This window comes from Polyodon spathula, chromosome 25, assembly GCF_017654505.1.
Source record: "Polyodon spathula isolate WHYD16114869_AA chromosome 25, ASM1765450v1, whole genome shotgun sequence".
Taxonomy (NCBI): domain Eukaryota; kingdom Metazoa; phylum Chordata; class Actinopteri; order Acipenseriformes; family Polyodontidae; genus Polyodon; species Polyodon spathula.
The window spans coordinates 20812425-20834198 of NC_054558.1; the positions used below are offsets into that span (position 1 = coordinate 20812425).

At 40.3% G+C, this 21774-nt stretch overlaps 1 protein-coding gene across 1 annotated transcript; it reads right to left on the reverse strand.

Annotated features, from left to right (window-relative positions):
* Positions 1-8615: 8615 nt before the first annotated feature.
* On the reverse strand, positions 8616-20051 carry LOC121299715 (proline dehydrogenase 1, mitochondrial-like). The gene is made up of 14 exons (XM_041227659.1): positions 19590-20051; positions 18419-18627; positions 15840-15874; positions 15182-15331; positions 14842-14906; positions 14590-14706; positions 14229-14308; positions 14062-14143; positions 13617-13709; positions 12856-13002; positions 12379-12554; positions 12126-12224; positions 11788-11876; positions 8616-11674 (listed from the first exon to the last, which is right to left on the reverse strand). Exons 1-14 carry the CDS (start codon positions 19935-19937, stop codon positions 11484-11486), a joined length of 1881 nt encoding a protein of 626 aa, XP_041083593.1. The 5' UTR covers positions 19938-20051; the 3' UTR covers positions 8616-11483.
* Between the last annotated feature and the right edge of the window lie 1723 nt (positions 20052-21774).

Below are 21774 nucleotides of genomic sequence, written 5' to 3' on the forward strand. Positions count from 1 at the left end.
AGAGCAGATCTTCAGACAAGCAGTAAATAATTAGTTTCAATAAAGAACACAATGCCAACTATCAGAAACGTGATGTTTCAAGCCAGTTATGCACCAAATAGACATGCTTGACAATCATCATTTATGAAAAGAAATATATATATTGGCTGTGAAAATGTAGGATACAAGTACGACATGAATTGAAATTAAATACAGCAGGAACATTTTGAAAAGGACTTTATTACTCATAGATACCTGTAAAAGTGTTTTTGTATTTCTGTGACAGAAACTCCTGAACTGTTTAGGAGAACACTGGGGACAACTATTGCGTTGAATGTGTTTGGACCATGGCGAAAAATAAATGTCTCTTTGCAGTTAGCTCTGCGGTAATCCATCTCAGTTTACCGTGCAGCTGTAAAAGAAAAGTAATTTCTGTTATGTTCACTGCATTCTTACTGGGGGAAACATTAAGACTTCCTCATCCTTCTGCAGGCTCCCTCATGCATTCTCTGTATTTATACTGGACATGTAGAGTTCCTGTCAGCAGTTAGCATGCCAAGCAATTAAACTCTGTTGACCTTCCTGGCCAGATTCAAACCAGGCCCTAGCTTTAAGATTAGTTTCTTGTGCTGGAATATTTACACAGAGATGCCCACGTCTTCCTGAGCCATTGCTTGATTCCTCTATAAAAACAAGATACAAATGCCAATAGTCCTACACACAGATTATTAAGAATACAGCAGGCTTTCCCAATTCAGTTTTCTGTAGAAATCTTTAGAAAAATTTGAAGAAGAAAATACCTTTATGTTTTCCTAGCTACTTTGGCAAACACTCTTGTGAATGGAAATGAAAAGTAGGTTCAATCTAAATACAGCTGTGCTGGGCACTGTTAAAAACTGATTACAAATCTTCAAGGACATAAAAACTTTCATGGAAGTTTGGACCAAACCAGTTGTAGGTGACATTTTGAAGCAATCCATCGTAGAAAAAAAAACAGCTTGTCACCATTAATTTATTTCCAATAACAAAAAATAGCGAATTCATTATCTTTAATACTGTATAGGTTTAACATAAATCAATAAAATAGATTGAGTCAAAATTCCAGAACATCTTATCCATAAATTAATATTTAAAAAAAAAAACTCAGAAAATAGGTTTCACCTAGTACTGTATATGTATGTGCCTAACTTTATATTTTAATAAATTCATATATAATAGTCAGAAAAAAACAAACAAACATCAAAGCCACTGGTTAAGTGAACCTCATGGTTTATTTTAAAATTACAATCATTCATTCATTAACATTCTGGTAACTGCCTTGGGCTTCCCTAATGCATAAATATACAAAATTCATGGAAGCTTTGCTTGCTGTTGGGCATTACAAAGCATACTGATAAGGCACTTATCTGAATTTATTTTCCCCAGATCTCTGCTCTGGTGTTTTATGCATTAGAGAGCAATATTAGTCGGCTTTGACTCTTGAAACTGATTGGGCCTTACAGCGTTGCATCCCCAAACAACCTGAGCGATTTGAAATTGCTTCTACTAATAAAATACAATAGCATCCTTTCCAGATGATCTTCAGTGTCAGTGATGAGGGTTCACATCAGTAGGAGTGTATCGTTTTTGTTTCGAATTCACTGTGATGGTCTTTCCGATAATGTCTGTTCATGGTTTCTTCACAGTGGTACACTGGTTTATGAGAACATGAGAAGGCCTGGTTTTCCACTATGGGCAAAAGGCTCATGTACTACATTTACTATGTTGTCTCCAACACAGTCCAGAAAGTTTTAGAAACATGACAAAATCTGTTGGTTGAAATTTTATTTTCATTGTATTCAGGCCGGTTTCACAGACCCTGACAAGCACTATTGTTGGATTACATTACCTACTGTGCTAATTCAGGTATGTAGTGTAAAAACCAGTCGCTGCTTTCAATATGAGTGGAGCTTCCTTAAACATAGAAAGCAGTAGTGTAGGTGAGTCTGAAATGCGTCTGTTACTGTCGGCAACTGTTTCTATCCTGGAATCTGTTGCTGTGCCGTGCATTCCAACAAGCAGAACCTCACATTACTGCTTTTCAGTCAGAAATACAGTCAAGGTTTATCAAGGTGTTTATTTTAAAAAAAATTACTTTTTAGTGTGCACACACACACACACACCAAAAAACTCTGCTCTCTCCACATTCCCTGCAGCCTCTTTACTCTCACGTCACTTCAAATCATACAGAACACTGGGCATCAGACGAGAAAAGCGAGAGTTTGACCTGCAAGCTGGCATGGGACAAAGACTGCTGGGTGAAGCTTTGGCACAGGGCTGAGATAAGAACATGACCTTCACGACACTTGCTGGTTTTTTTTTTGTTTGTTTGTTTGCTTTGTATCCTTCATAATTAATGTATCAATGCAGGGGGGCGAAAAAAACATGTCCGTAGTTGCAATAACTGATGTTACCGATAATAATAATAATACAAATTTTAAAAAATCAAAGAAAAAAATGAACAGCGATTTTAAGTAATGCAGCATGTAGAGTTAAAATTGAATTTACAATATCAATTGTTCATATCACATATACACCTCCTGGGCAGCACATATAAAAAAATAACACATTTTGTTTCAATCTGCAGAATTAAAAATATTGTAAAAGGCTACAACACACAGCTGGGCAGCTTGTTACAATAGCATGTTGCTGCCAAAAAGCATTGAATCTCATTCCATATTTATACCCTCAATAGACTGGCACTAATTAACCTTTTTCATTATATATATATTTTTTAAAAACCCAGGATGCAAAGGACCGAACATGCATTTAATTAACCACCTTAAAAAATAAAAAAAACACAATTGAAAACAAAAACAAAATCACAGACTCACACACCTCAAACTGGAGATACCTTTTGCTCTATCTGGTCTTTTTCAGAATGCATTGATGTGTCACGCTTGCATAAGTGCCAAACTCGCCCAATAGGGTATCGCTGCAGTCTCTCTCAGAACTCTAGTCATTTTGTATTGCTTTTTAACACTGAAATCAAAGCTGGTGAATGTATAAATAAAATAGCATTTTTTGTGTTTAAATGCAGGAGTTAGTATATAAAAAATGTATTTTCACTTATAAGGATGCAGAGTGGTTAGTTTTTATACAAATGTCTATTATTTAAAATTGGCAGTGCCGCTGTTTATAAAAATGTTTCAAAATATAAATATGCAACACGTACACTTCCAGTGAATATTTATTTTATTACTGTAAAATGTGGTGCTTTGTACTGTATATGACTATTTCTGGTGCTTCCCTTACAAATGTGTGTAGATAACCCAGTCTGAGACCATCCATATCTCCAATTTCAATACTTTGTATGTCAACCATTCTAGGATTTCACTGAAAAGCTTCTCCTACCTACTACCTTGTAATTATTTATTTGTGAACCCTGTAGTTACACTCTGCTGCAGTGTGTGATAACGATGAGAGTCATGGGACCAAAGCAATGGGAACTCGTCATAATCGCATCTAATTACTATACATGCTAACTCTGTGCATTACCCCAGGGAGACAGAGCCTAGATACAAACAAGCAGAAACAATGCACAATAAAAGACTATTCCAGCATGCCTTTTTACACTGCCAGTTTTCTTTGCTTTGTGTAACACTGTGGTTGGTTAGATGTTTTTAATTTTTAACCAGGATTTAGATAAAACTTCATTCAGTGGTTGTGTTAATAGAGCCCTCGCCCTTCGCTGCAAACCAAATAAATAAACTACAAATTACAGTAAAGGCACTATCTGCCTAATTAGAAACACAGGTTCAGTGCTCTCCTAATGTTCATACACCAATGCAGAAAGAAACTATCAATTTGCTGCTTGCTAGTCTGGTTAATGGGGCTATGGAACAGTGTCATTACGATATTGTACCGCAGCCAAAATCATCTGCCACAAAGCATAAAAATCTCATTTTGAGCTCTCGGATAGTTAGGAAACAGTCATAGCAAGTTATATTGCCTGTTTCACTAATGGAGGACCAATATGACTCCCCCCTAGCTATAGTTATAATCTAGTGCCCTTTACTGCCTACATAAGTAGCTTGGGCATTGATGACCTGGAGAGGGGATTGCTTATTCATTGGATCCACAGTCCAGGTCTGCAGGCATTTTCATCTATTTGAAATGGATTCACATACAGCAGTGAAATGGCTTGTAGGTATCATGTCAGACATCGGTGTTATTGATTTATGAGCAGATACCTTGTTAAGTTGGGTGTATCCTTCGGTCCTAGGGAGCATTTTCATGAACGAAGACGGCCACATTGAAAATGGTTGTTAAGCATTATATGTGTCCTATAGGGAGAGTAATTTAGAATCTTCTTGATGGATAGCCTTACATATTTAAGCACAATCAAATTCACCACTCGAGGGAGTCTATCACAAGACCATGAGCTATTGGTTACGGTGTAAATGTAAACTATCCTATATTAAGCGAAGGAAAGCCCATTAATTTAGGGGCAAATAAAAAAGAATGAAGGGGATTTAAAATGCTAATACACCATAATCCCTGTATATAGTGGTGATAAGTATCCACTCTATCTATCAGCTTGTCTGGTAAGCTATGAATAATGTTCATGCATGCATGCTGTTGGAATTCTAAGTGTGCAATTGTTGCTGCTAATATGTCTTGATGGGGACAGGGATCACAAGTAGAACTAAAGAGAAGGGTGACACCTTCGAGGCAAGTCCTTTTCTTTTCTTTCTTTGTTTCTTTGTTGTGCATTGTGTGGAAGTGCAGCACTGCAGATGCCTCCATCATATCATAATACAAAATAAAAGATGGATTTTGTTCCTCTGTGACATTGACCCGTCACTGTCCATCAGCACTAAATGCATCATCACAAACACAAAGGAATGAGAAACAAGATCTAGAGCTGGCTAACCCGCTGACTCTCCAGTATCTGCAGGCACTTGCTTCAGGCCACAGGGCCGGGCTTCATTGCTCACATGAAAAGCTATCAGTATTGTGGGGATTTCCTTTACAATCAGAACTAGGAGCTACTCTTTAAAATATGATTGCTTTTATATTCTAATGTAGCTGTACTGAGACTTACAACTCAGATATTATGCTGCGTGTATGTGTGCATGTATGGGTAATTTAAACACGTACTATATGTATGTATGTATGTATGTATGTGTATGTATGTACACTGCATGGCTCCTTTATTAGGACTGGTCTACCTGATTGTATTTGGCATCTCCCTGGGTTGTGCATGTTCTCCTGATGTACCCTGGGCCCCTTGATTACAAGGATGGAAATAAGATTCTGATTGCATAGCAGTTTGATCCATTCCTGGTTTTCCTATGAGTTGAATAAGACACCCCTGAGCGTGTTACCTATACACACGGTGGCTAATCAAGCTTGTATTGAAACCTGGAATGGGTGAAACTGCATTGCAATAAGCATCTTAGTGCCATCCCTGGATTCATCTGCAAGGTGAACGAATGTGAGAGTGGGTGTGTCTTTGTTTTTAATCTTGAAAATGCCCACATGTGCTTCATCACCTGTTCACACAGCTGGCGAGAGGAAGCTTGTTTAAGGTCACAGGTACACAACATAAAGGGATATAAAGAAACTGGTCCTCAGGCCGGGTTTTCTCAGACCACAAGAAGCTTTTTGTACATCAACAATAAGTTCTAACGGAAGCTGAAGAAGGTTCCCAGCAATCTCAGCTCGTGAAAGCTTTAGGAGGCTAGCAGGCACTTCTACTCCGATGGCTCCATGAAGTAAACGCAATCGGACAGGTAGCTTCTAAATCCAGGAACGCATTCTTTTTGTTGTGTGGTTGATGAATTTTACGTTTGCAAAAATAGAGTCCATTAAAAAAAAAAAATTGCTTTTAAAAAAAAAACAAAAAAAACAAAAAAAAAACACATTTTCCCAACACTTGTATCTCAGACAGACACTCCCCTGGTACCCGTGTTGAAATTGTCATTGTGGAGTTCATTCAGAGCCGATGGCAGGGCGAATCGCATTGCTAAGAAGATGCTCTGAATTCAGCGGTTTATTTTCTTTTCCACACATTGCTTGTATTCCATGAGCATTCTCTTCTGGACAGCCTCATTCGTGGAATAATGCTCAGGGATTATTTGTTATTTGGGATTCATACTGAAAATGTCCACATGCTGGAATATATGACTTGCACACATTACATCCTCATAACTACTTCAGCAATAGTGACAGAACACATAAACTGTTCATTTTACAGTCAGCTAATGCTGGTTTATCAAGTATGACGCTTCTACTATAGTGCATTCCGAGCTCTTTTGCTGTCCTCCTCCCATTCTGTCCTGAAGAGACATGCTGTTCTGTACAGTGTAAAGTCCTCCTGGTGGAGACGGTGGGTAGTGGATAAATCAACAGCGCCATCTAGTGAAAAGAAAATCAAATTACACTTCCAGAGCTGAACACTACTGCCGGCCTCCTGTACAAGGAAGCAACAACACAACGAGAAAAACAACCAAATGCTGAAGCATTTAAGTGGTAGTATCTTAGGTAATATAATAGTGAAAAAAATATATTTTGGGGACTATCCACAAGAGCCAAGCAACTAAATACTGTGATTTAGAGTGTGAAATAAACATTTCGCTTTTTGAAGTCAAATGCAAAAAATACTTTTACAGTTTGAATAATTATTGTTATAGAAGTCAACACCTGTAGTTCCATACACCACCAACAGGAGTCACTGTGCAGCAGGATAACAATCCATTACTGGTACTGTAGATTGTGTTATGTAAGACTCTTTCAGGTAAACACTTGATATCAGTTGCCAAAGATATGAATCTTCAATTCTCAGGCTTTATATAATTCAATGATGCTGTAATAAAAAAAAAGTGAAAAAAAAAGGTCGAAACAGATTGTGTTTGTAATACCTCAGCATTAAAGCAAGATTCTGTGTCACTGTACAACTGATTTTGAAAAGGGTTTTAATATTCTCATCAGCTCCCACTGGAAAGCAGGCACACAAGAACTAGTCGACATGTGGGAAAGGATAGACAATTAATTATTAATAAATCTGAGTGAGGTGCACTGTGTGTTCCTCATTATCGCGCCTCTGTCACCACCTTCTAACTAATGACCGTTTTGCTGCGATACTAATATATGGCAAATATTAGATATATATATATCATATAATATATATATATATATATATATATATATATATATATATATATATATATATATATATATATATAGAGAGAGAGAGAGAGAGAGAGAGAGAGAGAGAGAGAGAGAGAGAGAGAGAGAGAGAGAGAGAGAGAGAGAGAGAGAGAGAGAGAGAGAGAGACACGGCCCTGCTAAGAAACCCTGCATTGTTTGCATTTGCTGTCACGATGCTGAGGCCTCTAGAAAGGAGCTGATCGAGGTAAAACTACAACTTGACATTTTAACAAAAGTGCAGAGCAAGCAGTTTTTCTTAACCTTTGGGGAAAGTGAACCCTTCTGGTGCAGTGCGCACCTTGAACGCCCCCTTGTCTTTTACTTGTATATATTTCTTTACATATAGTACCTGGTCTAATATAAACCTACGCAATGTAGACCCAATCAGCCAAGGTACCTTTCTATTAGAAAGTGCCAGCACCATCTAGTGCACAGCTAGTGTATTGACAGCAACTAAAAGGAGGATAGACGACAGGACGGGGCTGGCTCTTACTTCTGTAAAGACACTTTGCCTGATCAAACCTAGGTTGTGTAGATCTATGACAGACAGCTAGAACGGAAGTGGAGCTCCTGAACTCTGGTGAAAGCAGACAGATCAGAAAAAGTACATCACGATATCTGAGGAATTGCAATTACAAGTCCTTGGGTTGATTAAAACCATCATAAAAAGGTAAGGGGACACCACTAAACACAACTTACTTTAACTGTGTTGATATGCCCACAATACATCTTGGTCTTGTTCCTATCCACAATTATGATCATTGCCACCGCTTCCTGTGTCAGCTATTCCATTATCACTTTATCCAATGGCAGCTGTACTCTTAACATTTCATAATTACAATACCCCCCCAGAGGAAAGCTTGATCAGTTTTATAATTTGACATCCACTTTCATCATGGATTACCATCCTAACACACCCCCACATTAACGTTCCCCTGTGTCAATGTAAATACAATACATTTATATAAGGGTGTCTGATTTATCAAGAGAATAAGAACACAAGGTGTCTGTACAGTGTAATGCTTTTTGTCTACTGGCCACACTGGGAAAGGTGAAGACAGAATCCTTTACAAAGGGGGCCACAACCAATGAAACTGAGTGGATCCTTTATCCCTCGCACAGTGTAATACAGTATAAACAACACAGTCAATGGAGGTTACTCAATTTTTTTATTTTAATTTTAAGCTCAATATGCAGTTAGGTTTCCACTCAAGATGGTCACAATTAACAATCACAAGGCACAGTACAATGGTAAACTCAGTCAGTCAGTCTGTACTAGAGTTGGCAGTGGAGGGCTTCCTTCCACAAGAACAGTATATTTAAATGTACAATAGCGTTCCATTATTTATTTATTTTTATATTTTCCCCCCCAACATAACAATCAACAACAAGACATTTGTGTTTAAGATGGGAAAAACAGCCCCTATGATACTTAACAGGCAATTCACCCACTGCACCATAAATCACCAGGGAGGGTTTATAACACTAAATATAAACACCTCATTAAAAGGCCCCTTTGCTGTCAGTACTGAATAAAATACTGACACAATCTGAACCTCAGGATTAATTACAGAAACTGGATTTTTGTGTCAAACATTTATAAGAATGTGTCTCGATGTCAGAGAGCTATGAACCCTGAACAATATAATGTTTTTACATCACAGTCCACCATGTCTAACAATAGCACAGCACTTGAATTCACCTTGCAAACTGACTGACAGGCTGACTTCAAACACTCCCACTTTCATTTACCATGCTCTGACCAAAATACATCGCTTGGCATTTAAACATCCTTACCACTTCTAAACAGAAGAATTCACCCCATCAAATCTTCACCACCAATTCCCTTTTAAAACAAACAAGCGATTTGCATTTACAATCTGCTCCTTGCCCAGAAACTGGCCACTGTCCAATTCGGCACAAACCCCACCTTTGAGAGTTAAACGAGGGGTTAGGAATTGGCTTGGCACGGGGAGAGAACTGCTCTTGCGACTGGCTTTCCAAAACATATTACTTATTTGATTAACAGCAGAACAGGAACTGTGTAGACGCATGACTAAAAGGCTGGCTAATTCATGAATTGCCACTCAGGGTGAACAGTAAACAGAAAACTGCTGCTTCGCACTTAATTCTGAAATATAACCAATTAGAAGCTGCCACTCCGGTTTAAATGACGCGTCGGACTGAACACATGCGATCTGATGGCCGTGTTTTGCCAATGGAAAGTGCTTTCTCTGGCATATTGATTGCCAAGGTCGGCCTTTATTTAAAACAAACACCATTAACACAGTTTGATTATTTACAAAAGCAGCTTGCGTCTGCACAACATGGAAGCAGAACCAAGCACAAGTTAACACTGAACTATAGAAAGAAATATATAAATACATACATGAACAGCAAAATCACCCTCATAAGGTGACATTTGAAGCAACACTAAGAGTTAAAAAGACACATCAAGACAGTGCTGGCAGCTGTGGCCACACCCACATTACCCAACAAGTGGATTCTCTCTGTCCACCACTTCCACTTGGATCCTGGTTATCCTGTGATAATACAGTCCAGTTTGGATAAACATGCTTCCCAAAGGACCTGTAGCAACTGCAGCCTGCAACCAGACTCCAAGTCAGACTCCGAGCAAAAGCAGCACTTTGACGATTTTCAGCCAGGATCTTAAAACAGGGAGAGAGCAAATCGCTTGCCATGTAACAGGTATAGCTGCTGGCAACATGCAGTGTACTTGGAGACTACAGTCTTCCTCACTGGTGGAACACCTGGAACCTTTTGCTTTTCATTCACTCAGAAGACTGTCATCTCCTCTGTAGTTATTTCTAAAACAGTGCCACAAGACAATAACATTCAAGAGTATCCCCAGGATTACAACTCTTACAGCCCACTGGTTAAAACCAAAGAGAGCTTCTAAACAAGCCAGGTTAGCTACATTAACATTACCGCTCAACACCCAAGAAATCCAAAGGGCTATATAGCAACTGGAGCAGAAGAGCGGGCTTCTAACCCTCTCCCCTGGTAGGTAGTGATCACTACAGCATACTGAACATCACGCCCTGGCCTACAGGGGCAATACGAAGCATGTTATACTGTTCATTTTAAATACATTTGTATCTCTGTTTAAAAAAAAAAACAAAGACAGACAACACAGCACATACAAAGGACAGCATTTTGTTTCCTCCAAGCAGCACTAGACATTGTGTATGGCTCTTGCCTGCAAGGGTACATGTATTTAAAAACTATAATGTGGCAGCCAATAATTGAGAACACAGGATATCTACCAATTAATCCAAATAGGCTATCCTGATATCAGTTCTAATAACACCCTGTTTGGAGTGTGGGATCGAAAGAAACTCACTTCCCAGTACAGCTTTACTGGTTTTAATGATCCCTCCTTCGTCCTCTGCTCTGTGGATTAGCAGTGAAACTGCAGGGTTTCCAAGCTAAGTTACACTGCAATGTAATTTTCCCTCTTTATCAATACCAATCCTTTGCAGTCACACATTATCTAAAACCAATATGCTGGCTTTATCTTATATACTTATATCGGATAATTTGGACATCAAGAAAGAGGGTGTATGTTACCAAGCAGAAGGAGCCTTCAGCACACTCAGCTCTTAGTTAATGGACTGCAAAGATTAGCTTAACAGGTCTGTCCCGGACACCTTAAAAGCATTTGGCGCCACCTCTCAATGCTGTTTTTTTTAGCAACCATCTGCTCTGTGATAATATCACAGGGATTTCTAAGCATGTCTGTGTAAGAGTTGGCTTGTCCAATCGCTGAGCAACCATGCAGGAAATGAGTTTCATTAAAACGGAGAGGGATCAAAGTGATTCAACAAGTGGTTTCCTTAAAATGTGTCAAGAGCTCTTCAAATCATGTCTGAATCCTTCGCTGTTCCTATTGCACCGGCCTAAATCTGGGCACTGTGGGCAACGCCACTCAGGGTTTTGTTCCAAACGAGGCAGTTCATTATTTTGTCATCTTTCCAGTGTACTTAAAGTCAATCCTGGACATTCAGCCAGTGGTAATTAATATACCTGACAATGCAGGCTACACAACTATTCATATCCCTACACAAATAACAACTGTCAATTAATAGAGATTTAATTAAATAAATAAATCATCATTATAACTGCGAAGAAACTGGTCAAAACAAAAACCTGTACTGGAATTGCCCGGAACGAACAGACCGGGTTCCGGTTCATTATTACAATGATCCGGGACTCTTGGAGGAAACTCAGTACTGGCAAGTTTACAAGGAAAGGAATGAACAGCAGTGCTATTTCCCCCAGTGCTCTCCTCAGTAGACAGGCTTGTAGAAGATCTCTCCGCTCAGCAGCCGGCGCTGGAGTTCAGTCCAGAGCAGCAGCCTCTCCCGCTGGGACCCCTTCATGATCCCTCGGTTCTCCTGGGCTCGCCTGGACAAGTAGGGCAGGACCTCGTTCACAGGGCCGTACGGCACGTACTTGTACACTGGATACCCGGCCTGGCCTGTTACAGGGAATAATAATATAGCAATAACTGTACGATCCACACAACTTTCACACTGTACAGCCTCGTTCCCCAGGACCAGGACTCCACGACAGGACATTTCAGCCACTTACCCAGAGGGAAGCTGATCTGATCACACATTCCCAGCAGCTGGCCAAAGTAGACCTTGTTTTCCGACGGATGGATCCCCAATTCATTCATCCTGTTTAATAAATAAATAAATTAATGTATCAATGATTTCAGTAGCATGTGCAGCAATCAGCATGAATAGAATGATGGAATATTGCATTTCTTCATTTGCTTGGCTATATAGTACATGATATGCACAGTTTTATATATATATATATATATATATATATATATATATATATATATATATATATATATATATATATATATATATATATATATATATTCCTTTTTGTTTGTCTGTTTGGTATGCCTGCAGTACCTCTGTAGAGTGAACTTGACAGTGTTTTCATTGTGCGATGCCACCATCACATTGGCCTTCCTATGGTGTTTGATCTCTTCGAGAACATAATCCAAGCATCTGAGAGCAACAAGAAAGAAAGAACCGGGTCTCAGCGAGATGTTTACAGGTGTAGACACAGTGGGAACACATGCAGTAATAAATACTGTACTTCTTGATTAAGCTCCTAGTGTTTTCTTCATGGTGCAATTTGCCGTCAGCACCACCGCCTTACCTGTGGTACATTTGGTTGGTCGCCTCGTAGTCTGGGTTAATGGGATCTGCGTAGCCAATCTCTGCCGCTCTGTTCCTCTCCTGGTCCATGTAGGCACCTCGTACCAGCTTGGCACCAAAGTACCAGCCCTCGCGGCGAGACAGCTCCACATCCAGCGACATATTATCATAGGCCTCCTGCGAGAGCGAGGAGTGGGTCACAGAAGGAACGTGCCTAATTCACATTTATATTCGATCGCAAGAAGTCTTCACAGAGTTTGGTGTGAAAGAACTTCAATTCCTCAAACTCTAGCTCACTGTTCTTTAAACACGTTCTCACGTCTGCACCGATCATTAAACCTGAACTACCTCACGCTGTATGAAATTGTTTGGACTATGTAAGGACTGTCCAGTGCCAGTGCCAGGTCAAAGGGAGCCTGCGTGTCGATACACTAAATCGCACTACTGGCTGTGTACTGGTTCTCTCCAGAGCTCTTACCCTGAGGTAGCACTGGTAGGTGTTGAAGATGGTGGGTTTCTCCATGTTGAATTTCCGCTGCATCTCCAGGGTCAGTCTGCTGATGGCCGGCTGGAAATAGGTCTGCTCTGCGTCCACCATCAGCCGCACGCCGTGCTGTAAAGCTTTCTGGAGCAACGAAGCACAGCAGGACACGTTACAGCACATTCACTTTTCTATATTCATTTGGCTATAGTTAGCTAGCTAGTTATCTTTTTTTATATATATATATATATACACACAAAGCTATGCCTATGCTCCTCGGTTTGATTGTTGACTGATGTCTAATAAGGACCACGTGTTATTGCTCTTGTAGAAATATGGTCCAACATAGGAACTGGACAATAATGAGGTTTCTGACTCCCATTAATGGTGACTCTCGCTGGCCAGTAGTTCTTCCTCTCACACAATTTTATTCCCCTTGAAATAAAAGAATGAATTAAAGGGAATTTCTCTACATGGAAAAATTGGTTGTCTACAGGAACAGAGAAACAAAACATTTTGGTGGCAGTGATACAGATCCTTTTTAGATTTAGAGGACTGTCAAAAACACTTCTTGCAGATAACATGATTATCAATACTAACTGTTTCAGTACAATAAACAGTTAAGACGAAACAAGTTCTCGATCGCAAAAAACAGTTCACTGTTCCAACCTTTGTCCAATGACAGAAAAGTAAAGGTGCCCATTCCTGCACCCCTTCCCTTGGCCTGTGTAATCACAGACTGCAGGGTATCACCTCACCTTAGCGAGGACGTCCATTCTCTGCAGCATCCTCTTCATCTGCATCTCCTCCTCGTCAGTGAACTTGTTGAGCAGGGGCTCCAGCTGGCCAGTCTGAGGAGGGTGAGAACTCTGTCAACACTAGAGCCGAGTACAAGTCAAGCAAAACACCACATTAGCAAATGCACACCGCTAAACTAATCCAATATAGCTATTAATATATATCTGTATGCATTTGTCGATATGATACTGAAACTATGCTTAGTCCTTTCTTGATAAGACTACTACATGGACATTTACAGGGGCACACTATGATTTACAATACATAGATTAGGTCTTAGATCCTGGTTAAAATAAAGCAAACTGCCATTGTGTGTCTAAATAGTTTCAAGTGCAATTCCTCAATTTGCCAGCAGAGGCCGTCATGTTGTTATCAACAGGAGAACACCAAAGACCCCGTCATCACCTCCAGGTTTGGGACCACCAGCAGGTTTGAGATCTTGGTCCTGCTGTCAATCAGGCTGTTCCAGTCCAACAGATCTACAGTGCTGGAAGCAACAGGAGAGCATATTGATCTCTTGAAATCTGCAGCTTTTTAATGTCAAAACAAACAGCTAGATCCAGATTCCTTACCCAGACATGCCCAGATCCTCTCCAGTGAACCAGTTCTGCGTTTCATCTTTAGCTCCCAGCCCAAGTTTTGCAAGACTCTCCTACAGGGAATGAAAGCAAAAAAAAAAGGAGACTATAAAACGGAAATACAAACATCTAGCTATGTTTCCTCCATTCACAAGCATAACTCTGATTAAAAGCCCAAGTAATTCATTTTGACAAAGTTATTAATTCATTCTTTTTATTCAAATAATGTGCTGCTGGAAAGACAAGCAAGACTTAAATGTGTCCCCATCTAACTTGTGCGATAAGCTAACTGCCAGAAGGATAAGAATATTTGCATTTAATCAGAATCTGAAGGTCATTAGCAGCAAAACTCTACCTGCAGCTGCTTCATTTCCAGCTTGATGTCTAGAGCTGAAAGCCCTGCTTTCCCCTGGTCTGCTGCCAACAGGTGAAAGACCCGTCTCCATTTCACCAACACCTCAGAAAACTGGAGCTGAAGAGAAAGAAAAGAGCAATCACATGGTTACCCTGTGCTGTCCTGCAGTGTTAATCGGGAACTACGTTTTTCAAGTGAAATAGCCAAATGTACAGCCACCCGTGTCAGCAAGCACACACGCAAGGAACTTACCAAGAACTGTGGCCTCCCCAAAGCAGTCAGCTTAATAGCAGAAAAGCCATCTTCTGAACTTCCACCTAGAGGAACGAGAATATATCACGTACCTTTAGAAAAACAAAGCCAACGCTGAACTACAGAGGTCTTTCAGGGGACATTAAGAAGCTATGCCGAGTACGCAGAACCTTTAAAGGTCAGGTCAACCAGAACCACAACAGAATACTTATGTGGGTTTATAATCTTTCAGTCTTGTTGTCCTGTTCCCCCAGAACAAAGCCGATTGTCAGGATGGCTTACGGAATGTAGACTAGTGTCCATGGAGAAGAAAGGCAAGTATGAATGGTGCCATACATACCCGAGGCTTCGATGCACTTGAGGAAGGTCTCCATGTGTTGGTCACACTTGGCCTCGTCTGCGTAGAAATAAGTGCGGGCGCTTATAACCCCCCCACGCCGGTCGCCAAACCGCCGATAAGCCTTGTACTTCTTCTCTCTGTGATCCACCCCTGAAAACAAACCGAAACAATCAGGAAGACCAGGAGACAGCAGCAGCAGCAGCATTAACAAGACAGGGTGTCTCTCCACGCCTTGCTGATGGAAAGAAAGGCACAAATTCAAACAAGCAAACGATTTCATTAGGAGCGACGTTCACTCCACACATTTCACACAGACACAACAAAGGTCCATTGTTCTGATGCTCTAATAGGCTGGCATGTGTTATTTGTAAACAGAAATCTCAATGCAGCAGCAATAATATAGATTAAAAATGTAGAAATGACTAGAAAAAAAGACACAACAGAAACTGCCAATACCCTGTAAAAAGAAATTAGAGCCATCAGTGGAAAGCAAAGGACCAGGAGCAACACGCCCGGTCTGTCCATGTCAAATTATAAAGGAGACAGAGGTAGGGATGTCAGAACAACATCATGTTGGAGTAAAAAGAAAGGAAGTGGTCCATCATTTTATAACTCCAGATTACTTCATATGTGCATCAATGCTAGTGTAAGGACTCACCATGGTTCTCTTTTTCAGCCTCAGAGACACACGACCTAAAAGATCAGTACAGAAAAAACTATCAGCTTCAAAACAAAGCTGAACAGCGATAAGGCACAGTCATCATTTGTAGATGAATCAGTTGAAACAGATGAATAAAAAAAAAACATTGTATCACAAAGCAGTAATCTATCAGGAGTAAAGCACTGCACCCAATCAAAAACTTTTTTTTTTTTTTTTTTTTTACCAAAAAAGTTAATACATTTTTTCGAATATTCAAATACTGGTCCTATGATCTTAACTTTTATAACGAGAAAAGGCAATTCGGCCCAACTATGCTCGCTTGCTTTGATGCAAGCGTGCACATTGATGCAACTAGTTGTTGGTGACATTAAGCATGTCTTCCTGCCTCCCATGTGCAAAGTTCAAGCAAAAAAAATATACAGTCTAAGAAACGAATGGGAATCCTGTTACAACTTGAACCAGGGACAGGCATCTCCACCCAGCAGCTGACTTTCCATCACCCTGTCTGGAGCTCTGCCATGATCTGTCAGCCGGATTCAGGTGCTGGCACAGGCTGCAAACATCATGCAATCACTACAGAGGTCCCATATTTAAACAAGGAAAACCAGATCAATCAGGAGGCAGCTGGCACCCAGTAACTTCAGTGTGTCCTGCTGAGCAATCCAGACCCAGCAATGTTGTACACATGTCTCTCTTTGAATTGGGTAAACAAGAACACTTCAATACTGTAGTAAAGGGATGGAAATAAGACTACCATTGCACAGAAGGAACAAAAGCCATGTAGGTGAAAAACAATCAGCTGTTCCTGACTGATCTCTTTGACCAGTACTTTTACAAAGCCAGTGGAACACAGCTGACTCACTTTATCTCTGCTGATAGTGTTGATCTGCACATAACCAGTAACAATCTCTCAAGATAAGGAGTCCGCCTCAGAACTGGTTTTAATAGAATTTTAACAAGACACACCTAAGCTTGTTACCTACACACTGCAATAAGAGTCGTATTTCCATCCATGCACTTTGTCATTCGGGCTGCCTATTGGAAATGTATAATGCAAGATTTTGGTTTCTGAAGTAAAGGGCTTAGACTAACAGATAACACAAAAATGACAAATAGTTCCTTCACAGTTAATCTTACCTGGCAAAACCTTATTTATATTTCCTAACAAAACAGGCATTCCATGCTGGCATGTTGTATCTTGTGACACAGACGGACAAGTGCTAAAGCCATCCCTCTTCAGAGCCTCACAGCTTCATCAAACAGTACTTAAAGACCCCCGGATTGCTACACCCCTCAAGAGAAGGGAAACAAACTAGGATTGGGTGGTTCTCAGTAATCACACAAAACAGAGTGAACTCAGTGGTGTCTGAGCCTGGGTCACATTGATACACTATTCAAGATTGGGTGAAGCAGGCTGGTCAGGTTACCGGAAGGCAGGAATAGAAACTCTCCAGTTTCATGTTGGACAGTACGGCCCTCTCCCAGACACTGCAGCCTCTTTCAATGCACTTCTCTATCAGGACACACACAATCCAAGCGAAAGATAAAACCCACTCTGCAAGAGAACCCTCTGATAACGTTTTTAATTGAAGGTTAACACAATAAACAAATCCTCTTACAGCTTTTATTCAAAAAGCTTTTTTCAGAGAGTGCTTGCCGAGCCTTGTTGAGCTGATCTAAGGAATGCCTCTATCAAGCCAGCACGAACACAGATTGCGTAACTTTCATTGGCATCCTGGTTATTTCACACACAGTACTGCTTGTGACTGCGTTCTTTGCCAGAGCAACTGGGCACTGCAGAGGCTCGCCCTCCCAGAGAGCCAATCACAGTGCAGGCTTGGTCTCAGGCAGCCAGGAGCACAGCGCCTGTTTATAGCTCTGATGTGTGAATAACCTGCTCAAAGGAAGAGCAGCTCTAGTCTAGCATGGAAAAATCTGTACCCCTTGTACAAGGACAAACTGAAGAGGTTGTGTTACATAAAATCTAAAATACTCAAAGGGACTTGTCAGTACCTGTGGCTGACTCAGACTTCTTAGTTAATAAAAAACACAATCTCTTATTGCTGGGATTTACGGCAGGATAAAGGGGAATGTTAGCAATGTAAAAACGTGCGTGTGTTAGTAGAGTCAAAACGCACAGCCTACAGTACTTCTATCCAGAGAGTCTGATAATCGAATATCTAATCTAAAAAGAATGTCTTTACCAAGTTTCATTAAAACTGGACTGGCGCTACTGTATTCCCAAGATTTAGGATACGAATCCACATTTTCATTCAAGAAGAAAGTGCCTGTTAATTACATTTTCATGTGTGGTGGGCCTAGAGTATGCCAGTGTATCTACACGGAGTAACACATATTTAAGGCAGCTCACATGCTTAGCTAGTGGGATAAGGTGATGTTTCACAAGCCAACACAGCTCCAAAGCAGGCATGACTCAACATAGCACATGCCAATACTGTATGAACCCTTCTGAAATTGAACGTCCACAGTCTAACCCACCTTGACCCCCCCCCCCCCCCCCCCTCTTGTGAATGTGCAGCCCCTGAAGAGAACTCAGAAGCAAAGTTCTTTCTTACTCCATCTCCTTCTTCTCAGCCTCCTCCTGCGTCAGGTCCTCTTCCACACCGTAGTCCAGCACAGAGCCCACCCCGAATGCACGGTTCCTCCTGACCAGGGGCTTGATGGCTTCCTGGTCCTCTCCGGCCACAAACTGCCCGTAAAAGGTCATCTTCATCAGCTGCTCAAACAGCCTATTCCCCAGGACCTTTTTGCTAAGGTTTATCAGCTAAAAGAAAGAAAGCACAAACTTCTCCTGAAGCTACAGCCAGTGCAAGATGACATCAGTGTTAGGTCCTAGTTTAAACAGACATATCAGTTCACTGAGTTACCCATTAAAGCCAGTCCTGAGGCTGAAGATTTGAGCTACATGGGGAAAATGTTGTGGTACAGCTAAATATTTCAACCCTGCTGTTATGTGGTGCTTCAATTAAAATATTTTAAGCCAATACCAGCCAAAAAAAATAAATAATATTCAGCTAATAGGCCTTTTTGAACAGCTGGGGGAAAAGGCAAAAAACATTTTTCTATCAAGTCCATCTTTGCAGGGATTGTTTCTAACCTAACATTTCCGATTTGAAATCATGGCTTGCAAATGAAGAAATGTGTGTGTGTGTGTGTGTGTGTGTGTGTGTGTGTGTGTGTGTGTGTGTGTGTGTGTGTGTGTGTGAAACTGTTTAATATATCAGTTTCTGCATCATTTCCCCTCTTAATTTCAATTTCATCTCTACCCTCCCGCTCCTCACCCACACGCATTCAATTCGCGCTAGATGAGATTGCAACATGCTGTATACTACAATCAAATAACCTTTGATTTACGTCTCCGAGCATTGCAGTAGTCGGGGCAACAGGTCAAGCGTTTGCACGAGTTTAGACTTGCAGATGGATAGACGCTGGCAGCGACTCTAACTCAAACCTGCAGAATTGAGAATGATAGGCGGCACCACTAGGAGTAGGCTTCAGGTTTCGTAGTAATACTTCAGAGCCAAAACAAACATGCTTAGAATTTAAATTATACCAACTTTGTAAATAATATTGCTGAAAAATATATAATATGTAATATGTTGACAGTTTATTAGGCAGTTTGTTAAAGGAACCGTCAGTCACCTAGCTAAACTCTCTATATATAATTATCTTGCAGAAATATATAAATAAATAATAAAAAAATAAGCACGTCGCTTGAAAACTTACCTCCTTGTTCTTGTCCACCAGGAAGTCAAAAGAGCACAGCCTAAAAACCAGCAAACTTCTCAATAGCTCCGACGTCTCTTTGCTCTTGTACGCTTCCTTGGTATTTTCAAAGTCGATAAACACCTCAGACTTGGACCACGCATTTTCTGTCTGGGAAATGTGATCTACCTGGGCTGCCGCCTTCTTCAGCACCGATCTGGTTGCATCAATCGGCTGATCCTGACTCTCAGAGCTCGGTTTGGTTCGAGGAGACGCGACCGTGGACCGGAGCCTGCAGGAGATTACTGCTCGGGTCAAGCAGATATCGGAACCCGCTCTGAGGGCTGAAGCTAGTTTAGTGTAAGACATTAAGTTTGGAGATGCTGTCCTGTGCAATTATAACGAAGCAGTACCCACACGGATTGATGCTCGATTTACGCCAACAATAACCGTATTGAACAGCTTAGTCACACATAAGTAGCAAGAAGGCACGCCCACATATACTTGAAGTATTGAAAACAGTGGGTTAGAAACGCCCATGACGAGCCCGTCTACTCTGATTGGAATTGCGTTACTACCCTCGTCATTATTCTATCTGACGCAATAAACAAATATGCAGACCACGTGTTTTGTGAAACAGCTGAGCAGGTGAAATCGGCATCCTTGACATTGCTAAATAGCATTGCTTAGCCCGCTATGGTTACAACGTACAGTATGTACATCTCATATACATCAGGACCAACACGAGGTTCCCTTGGCTGCCATTCTTTCTGTGTTCAGGCCACTCAAATAGCTCAATCAAAATGAATATTTCATGGAGGTGCTGTGTCTACCGTAAGAGCTGTCACGTTTGAACACCATTTGCTGGACGTGCTGTATTAGCTTCATTGTAGGTACTGGATAGCAACACCTGCACGAATATCACTGTAGTGTAACCTCAAGCTATAGCATACTGCTAGTCAATTAACTGGAGCCCTAAAACTAAAGGCAGACAGATAGTGTTATCTCAATAAGTTATAACTGTAGAAAGCATTGCAGCACTGAAGCACTGAGGGGGGGGGGGGCGACTCAAGCTACCGTACAGTACTGATTAACCCTTCGTGCATGAAATACTGACAAATAAGAAAGTAGTGTTGGTCACATATGAGGTGATCATGTGTTTGTATCTTCCATGAGTGCCCATGAATGAAAGAGGGGTAACATTGGGATTACAGTTAACATTTTTTTTTTAACTAGTATAGATTTAAGGACTTGGATCTCCAATTTTTAAACTTTGTGATAAACTAAATATGGCGTACAGAGAGTTCCGTTTCAGTTGTGGAAGATGCACTTGACAAAGCCTGACTTCACAAAGTCGACTGACACCTAGTGGTACCATTTCACATTGTATGTGTTATGCAGTAGTTTAGCATTAGTATTATTAGTGGTATCTATAAATAATATCAACATACAATTAGTTAACTAAATCAAATCAAACAGAGATCAGGGCATAAAGCCTTTGTTGTTCGAAACTAACCTTCAGATTTATAAAAAAAAACAAAAACAAAACTCCTTTAAGATATATAACACACTCTTATAAAGTATCGTATAGTATTTTGGCACTGTATTAGTTATAATAGGATTACATAAGAAACCTACATAGTGCTTCTTCATTATGTACATTTTCATTTGTGAGTCTCTGACTTCATATTTCTGAATCCAGGCTGCCATCCCACAGTGAACACCAGGGGCGCCAGAGTTACATGGTTAACAGCTCGTCACTATTCAGGGTGGTTTTGAGTCTTTTTGGGACAGCAGAGGCCGCTTATAACGGGGCTCCACTCAATCTATGCAGAAGATAACTGTCCGGTTCTAATTCACACACACACACACACACACACACACACACACACACACACACACACACACACACACACACATATATATATATATATATATGCATTTGCAGGTAACCTAAAGTATAAAGTCAAAGCTTTAATTGTTAACATTCTGAAACGTTGTGGCAATTTTCAGAGTTATTTAGTTTTGGGAACAAAATTGTTAGGTATTATACTAGTAATAAAAGTAGTTGTGATTATTATTATTATTATTATTATTATTATTATTATTATTATTATTATTATTATTATTAGTAGTAGTATTATTAATAATAATAATAATAATAATAATAATAATAATAATAATAATAATAATAATAATAATAATA

Excerpts from the sequence above, each read along its gene's own strand:
- LOC121299715 (XM_041227659.1), bottom strand. The coding sequence starts at position 19,937 with ATGTCTTACACTAAACTAGCTTCAGCCCTCAGAGCGGGTTCCGATATC. Across the intron at positions 14,707-14,841 it reads TGGGGAGGCCACAGTTCTTG|CTCCAGTTTTCTGAGGTGTT; the intron begins GTAAGTTCCTTG and ends CTTTCTCTTCAG. Across the intron at positions 12,225-12,378 it reads ACCAACCAAATGTACCACAG|ATGCTTGGATTATGTTCTCG; the intron begins GTAAGGCGGTGG and ends TGTTGCTCTCAG.